Here is a 7,656-nt window from a genome sequence, read left to right on the forward strand (position 1 = left end):
TTCCTCTTTGTTTGTTTACCTGTAAATGATTTGCCCTTTGCACCTTAAAGTGCATGTTTAAAAACTAAATTAATGCCAAATGAAAATATTTGGTGGTAAGATATTCAATAATGACATTTTATTTTATATGTTTTTTAAAATTTATTTATCATATACCATCCAAATTAAGAATGTGACTTACACGATTATTAGGTAGAGTTTGATGCATATGATAGCATGAGATGGACTGCATTTTTTTATGAGTTTTATTTGTATTTTATACATTTTAAGAAATAAAAACTATAAAATATGAAGATAAAAAAAATTGTCTATCCGGCATTCATTGAAAAAGGTTGAATTAAGAAAAATAAAATGAAATAATTGATTAAGAGTCACATTTGACAATGCAATTATAATTACTCAGATCTCAGTTAAAACTGGTACACAGACTACATTTTCATGTCTTAAAGTACATTATTTTTAAGGGCCTGTTCGTTTGTATGTATGGTCATGTAGAGAATGATCTGTGAGGATGGATTTTAAAAAAATTTATGTTCTCATGATACGATTTGAAAAGAAAAGCAGAGATGGATTTGCGAGATTAGTCTGAAAGTTCATCACTTCATTTTGCAAGGATTTAAGAAGATAATATATTATTTTACATTTATACCCTCTTTCAATTTTATATAAATATATATTTATTTTAATTATTAATTATAATATACTATTATTATTTTATTAATTATTATATATATATATATTATTTATTATTATAATTTATTATATATATATATATATAATAAATTATAATAATATAATATATATATATATATAATTAATAATATAATAATCATTAATAATTAAAATATTATTTAAAATATAATAATTCATATATTTATATATAACAACTAATAATATATATAAATATATATTTAATTTTTTTTATTTTAAGATTTCATATAATTTAAATATTTTATTTAATTTGTATTAATTAATTATAGTTATTTTTATAATATTAAATTACAAAATTATATTTTTATTAAGGGTATTTAAGTAATTTTCTAATTTTATCTATTTTTACAATTAATTTTATCTATCACATCAATCAAATCTTTCACTAACTTTTATAAAACTTATCTTCAAATCTACTCACTTTACTCTCTAAATCCACTCAAAAAAACACAAAAATTTATCTATCCAAATCTACACAAATCCATCTTCACACTCTCCCCCATATCCACTCCTTCAAGTGAACACACCCTAAGATCTTAGATGAGAGGCGAGGTTCATATAATAGGATGTAGCATTTACATATATATATATATATATATATATATATATATATATATATATATATATATATATATATATATATATATATATATATATATATATATAATCCATTTTCATATTTATGTGATATTTATTTAACATCCATAGATATTTATAAATATCTAAAAAGATTAACAAAATATTTTAACCATAAAAATCTATAAAAAAAATTGTGTAAAATATATAAAAATGATATAAAATTAAATTATATATTAAAAACTAAAAGAAATTAATAAAAAATGTATATATAAAACTGAATTTTAAACATTGAATCAAAGTTAATAATATCTAAATAAATTTAAATAAAATGCAATACATCAACCACTATTATAAGTTTTAAATAAAACTCAAATAAACTCGTTCATGAAGAAGAAACTATTATAAGTTTTAAATAAAATTCAAATAAACTCGTTCATGAAGAAGAAAGATAAGATATACAATTAAAAAGAAAAAACTAGATCACTAACTTTTTTATTAATATATATGATTTATTAATATATACCAGAATATTTTGATAGATTAGAGATTAGCATGTACATTACAGATACGAATATATGAGTATAAAAAATATTTATGCTCATTACATGAGTATTCATTTATAATATTTATTTTTTACTCATTACAAATTTTATTCACGAATTTTGTTAGACATCTAATTTTAATAGTTCGAAATGATTTTTTTATCTGACCTATTTTTAAATGATATAATAAAATCCAGAACATTTTTTATAATTTAAACATTTTTTGGGTATTAAATTGAGGTGGAATTATTGTATACTATTCTTCCAGGAACCGAGTCAAATCTCAAGATAAAGTCGAACTTTAACATGTAATTTTGTTTTGTATTTATTTTATTTCGAACATGGAATTGGTCTCACTTAGTACAAAAAATAGAAGGATAAAACACATGCACGAGACTACCCGAAAAACGTAGCAAACAGCATAGCAATAAGCAATATTAGTCATTAGCTGGCTATTTGAACAACTCTTTTAATTTATACATATTTCCTTACCTTCTACATTTCACAAGATCCGTTAAAATACATATATTAACTACTTTGTATATTTAAATTTTAATAAGTAAAATTCTATGCATATTTTATCATAAATATTTAATTCATGGTTTGTACTGCAATGATACTATAACTAATTGAAAAGTGAATAAATAAATTTTTCATGATGAACATGTTAATGTACCTTAATATAAAAATAAAAAATAAATAACTGAGAAAATAACTTTGAATTGCTTTTTCACATTTTGAGAACAAGTTTCCCTTAGAATTCTTCTAGCCCATTTTTCACTTTCCTTCATCCTGAAGTGTTTGTTTTGACAGAAGTGATTAAAAATCTGACATTAGCTGTAGTATCATAGCAAGTGCTGCCTGCAAATTTTGCTATTGGATTAGTCTTGTTCGTAAAAATTTCTTTCTTTCATTCGGTACTCATTAGTGCCCTTTGGCCGTAGCTAATCACAAATCATTAATTAGAAAATGAACCATTAAAAATACATTCTAACCACCAAAATGACTACTTCCAGCATCAGTTGACAGATGCATTGCGTATATGATCTATCCCACTTTTCTTCACAAACATCATTGAAATTACAAAGGCTGATAACTCAGTATAATAAACTGAACCATGGAGCATTCTGTGTTGATGAATCTTTAAATATCATAAAAAAGACAATAAAAATTGATGCTTTTCAATTTATTCTAGGATTATTTCACAAATTTATGAACCAGTTTCAGGACTGGAAGCAGATTGAAGTTCAAAGCCACCTGTCATTAAGTTCAAAATCATTTGTTTAAACTTCATTATTACAAGAATAACCATCTGAATCACAAAATCCAGTGATGTTCCATTTCATGGAAAGAAAAAAACAAAGAAATTAAACATAAAAACCACAAAAGGTTCAAAATGACAACTAACTTCCAGATCTCAATGATTTATGCATTTATAGCTTCCGGCATTCCGAATCACTGCCCTGGGGTGTCAGAACGAATAGCTGAAAAAGAAAATTGAACACTTTGGTCAGAGTACTCGAACATGATGCTAGATGAAAAACATTTGGCGATGAGTAAGAGAAAAATGTCATTAACTCAAGGACCCCTTCTAAAAGTATGTTTAGAATTTCAGTAAAGGCCATAAAGAGTATCCTGTTCAAAAGTTTGTTCAGCACTTAAAAGTATGTTTAGAATGCTTATCCAAACATATATTCTATTCAATATCCTTCTTCTCTTCACAAGAGAACCCAGCACCGGTGAAACAATTGTCCATTAAATCACTAAATTGTGTTTGCAGCAAGGTGAAGTTTTGGTTTGCGAAAATATTTTCCATTTTCAATCTGTTAAGATTTAGAAAATGTGTTATGATTTCACCTCTTATTTTCAATTTCAATTTCCTGTTTACTTCTAAAAAACTATTACAATGGCTCATCAATAACAGTGATAAGGGACTCCCATGGTTACTCGTGATACAAACGCACAAAGAAAACAGAAAATAGAAACAACTGATTTTAAAAGCATTTTCTTAAATTCTTTTCTAGTGATCAACCAAAAATACTTTAGCTTCATTTTCTCTTTTCTTCGAAAATGAAAACAAAAAATACTCAAAGTAAATCTCATGTGACAAACATTCTCCGTTAATCCTTAACAAGTGCAACGCTTTAGCCTAATAAATCTTGTTCCCAAAATTTAGGAACCAGCAGCCATGGATGACACGATCAACATACATACATACATATAAACACACGACCAACATACATACATACATGTAATTAAGAATAAAGGTTAGCGAATCATATCAATAGTGTTTATCTATCATCAATTAGAAAACAAAAAACATAGAAATGGAGCATGCCAAGGGAAATGATCTGGTGACAGCCAATTCGCACAAAACGGGAATTGATCCTCCCACGACATGATTACGAGGAAGATAAACGAAGATAAAGATAAAAAATTACGATGCCAAAATTAGGGTTATTGATTTAGGCGAATGAGGGAATCCATTCCCATACTCCACACACAGATAAAACGCATAACAATGATTACAACATTTTCATCTGAAATTAAAACGAAATCTACGATCGATGAAATTAAACGAAACAGATGATGAAAAATGAGAAGTGAAGAGAAGAATACTTGGTTTTTCAGGCTTGCCCTCGACCCATTTGGAGAAAGAGAAATGGACCTTCTCACGAGAGAGGGCTTCAGCCTTGTAGGGTTCCTTGAGGCAATTTCTGACGAGATTGGCGCATATGTTAGAATACGTGATGTAGGTCATACCCGCTGCTCTCCAAAACGGCACCGCTCCGCTCGACGCCATCTTCACACTTTCTTTCTCTTCCCAACACTAACACAACACTCTTTCTCTCCGACACTGTACCCTTTCTTCCTTAACAACACCAAATGCAATAAACCAATCAGACACACTATGTTATATGGACTGTATCTAAGCCCAATCAAGCCCAGCCCAGCCCAGCCCAGACCTTCATTTTACTTCTTGCCCCACTTTTATTTTTCATTTTTACTTTTCTACGTGTTGTTCCGTTTTATTTTAGGTTGAAATATAATTATATTCCCTTGTTTTTTTAATCCGTAATTTTGTTTGTCCTTCATGAAACTAAAAACATTTATGTCTTTGTCTATCTAAATATATAATAGCGACTTCTCCTAGTCATTGGATTGAATTTTCAATATTATCGATCTTGACAACTTCAATATTTACCAATTCTAAAGTCATGATAACCACATTTTTCTTATAACTTTTTTTATCACAATAATTAAAGTTTTATTAATAAAAAAATTGAATACTTCACTTTATAGTTTTTCGTATATTAGTAATAGATGTGACATCCTTAATATTTTCGAAAGCCGTTGATTTAGTTAATTAGAAAATTGTGAATTGTTTTAAAAACATTGTATAGGGAACCTCGGTTATAAAATAATGTTAATATTTATCGACATATAATATTTACTTTTTTTCAATTATACAAAATTATATAAACAAATGTTATATATTCTTGCTTCATGACATATGTAACATATCATTATTGAATAATTAGATTAATTATTTATTTTATGTATTCTAATTGAAAGTTAGAAGAAAATTTTACACATTAATAAATATCTTGATGATAGAATTTAATTAACAAATTCTTATAAAATAGTTTAATGGGGAAAAATAAAACTAATATTTTAAATGTTAAAGTATTTTTTATATTGAATGCGTTGTATATAACTTATGTTATAAAATTTGCTAAAACTTATTGCTACAATTTTGATTAAATAGTAAGTAACTTATAAATATATGATATACATTTTCATATTATTAAATTGTTTATATTAAGTTGTGTATATATATATATATATATAATTGTTTACAAAATAAAATAAAGATAAAATAATAATCAAGTTGATGGATGTTGGTTAATAAAGAGATTAAGTTTTTGTCTCTTACCATGAGATTCTTCCACATCAAGACATTGTGAGAATAAAAAGAAAGACAAATAAATAAATTAGGAAACGAGGATTTGAGGACGGAGATTGAAAAATGCATTCTCACAAAATATCTCCTGAATCAATATTATTATCCTATTATGATTTATGTATGTTAGATTTATTACAATTTTCCCGCAAATTAGCATGAACCCTGATTATGATTTTTGATATTCTTTTATGAAATTGGCATGAACCGTAATTATATTTTTTTTCAACTTAGTGTATTCCTAAATTATAAAATTTAGGAATTTTTTGTTTTTCGTTGCATATGGTAGAATTTGTAAAATTTCATAGATGTAAGGTGAGCTACATTACAAATTTCGCTAAACATAATGAATTAGTTGAACAACCTTGAATTTGAATAGAAATTAGAATAATTGTGTCGTGTTCATGAATTCAATGAATTAAAAATATTAGAAATTGAAAAATGTGAATCACGGTATAAAAATGGTTCAAGTAGAGGAAATAAATTTCTTCATTAAAAAAATAATTTATATATAAAAATCTAATTTGATACTTCTAAAGTTTTTGTCCAAGTTTTGTCATTGCTATTGTTTATAAATAATCAATGTGTAGATTGTTTGCATGTGTAATCCATGTAGTATAATGTATCTAGAACCTTAAATATACATATCTTTACCTACATTTTTAGAAGTAGTGTGACGTATTATATGATTGTTGGAGATGCATATCAATATGTTTGATGTATTATATTATTTTGGTATGTTTTGGTTGTGATTCTCATCGAGTTCTTCTCTATATTTTGAAAAATCTTATTATCAAGTTGGATATCACTAAAATAGTGGCTCGTTACTAAAGCAATTATCAAGTGGCGTTAAATAACTTTGTAATAATTACATTTATCACTCACCACCATTTGAGTGAGAGGGTTGATATTAAAGTGATAGAGTGTTTAGCTTAGGTGAGAAAAATGTTGAGGAAATTCTCTATATTGGAAAGGTTTAATGCAAGCGATAAGTGAAATTTGTAGCAATGTGCATGAGTTATGGAATCTTATAAGTAGATATTCCATAGCATTTAAGAAATGACACAAGTATGTAGTTGAGCATTTGAGCAAGGATAAACTATATTTAATTTTACTCTTGGCATATATCTTGTTAAATCGATGTGAGACAACTAAAGCGATGATTATTAGGCCCAATATTCAATCTACTCGTAGTGAGTTTGAACGTGATGAGAGAGAGAGAGAATGGTGGTTACAAACTCTAAGGGAGAGTTGCAACTAACGACGAAAAGCTAAGTGCCTCTTTTATCCTTGATCATGTTATACTGATTTTCTCCTACATAGGAAAATCTAATATATATATATATATATATATATATATATATATATATATATATATATATATATATAAATAAGAGGAATACTAAAAAGGGAAAACGGGAAATGGGGAAACGACTACTGCTTCTAAGCAGTAATATTAATAAATCATAACGGTCTTAACATAATGTAGTTATTCTTACACTCTCGCCTCAAGCTGGATGGTGTATATTCAACAGTCCCAACTTGGAAACTATGGATCTAAACTGAATCCGGTGAGGAATTTTGGTGAAGATGTTTGCGAATTGTTCTTCAAAGCGAATGGGGAGGAGATGAAGAAGGTTAGCTTAGATCTTTTAGCAAACAACGTGGCAGTCGAGATCAATGTGCTTCATTCTTTCGTGAAAGCTCAAGATAAAACTACGAAAATGACAGAAATTAAAATAGTTCAAGATTAAACTTATACGTAATTAAAAATTATGAAACTAAATTATACTTTAGAAAAAAATGAAAGTAAAATAATTTGTGAATTTTATAATATAAAAGTTGAAATTAGATTTTATC

General features: G+C 26.6%; 1 protein-coding gene across 1 annotated transcript; it reads right to left on the reverse strand.

The window, feature by feature from the left end:
- Positions 1–3,032: 3,032 nt before the first annotated feature.
- LOC114193412 (ATP synthase subunit epsilon, mitochondrial) lies at positions 3,033–4,722 on the reverse strand. The gene is made up of 2 exons (XM_028083192.1): positions 4,452–4,722; positions 3,033–3,316 (listed from the first exon to the last, which is right to left on the reverse strand). Exons 1-2 carry the CDS (start codon positions 4,633–4,635, stop codon positions 3,288–3,290), a joined length of 213 nt encoding a protein of 70 aa, XP_027938993.1. The 5' UTR covers positions 4,636–4,722; the 3' UTR covers positions 3,033–3,287.
- Positions 4,723–7,656: the final 2,934 nt, after the last annotated feature.

Source organism: Vigna unguiculata, chromosome 8 (genome assembly GCF_004118075.2).
Source record: "Vigna unguiculata cultivar IT97K-499-35 chromosome 8, ASM411807v1, whole genome shotgun sequence".
Taxonomy (NCBI): Eukaryota; Viridiplantae; Streptophyta; class Magnoliopsida; order Fabales; family Fabaceae; genus Vigna; species Vigna unguiculata.

Coding starts and splice junctions, on each gene's coding strand:
- LOC114193412 (XM_028083192.1), bottom strand. CDS start 4,635: ATGGCGTCGAGCGGAGCGGTGCCGTTTTGGAGAGCAGCGGGTATGACC. Junction 3,317..4,451: donor GGGCAAGCCTGAAAAACCAA/GTATTCTTCTCT, acceptor TTTCTTTTTCAG/CTATTCGTTCTGACACCCCA.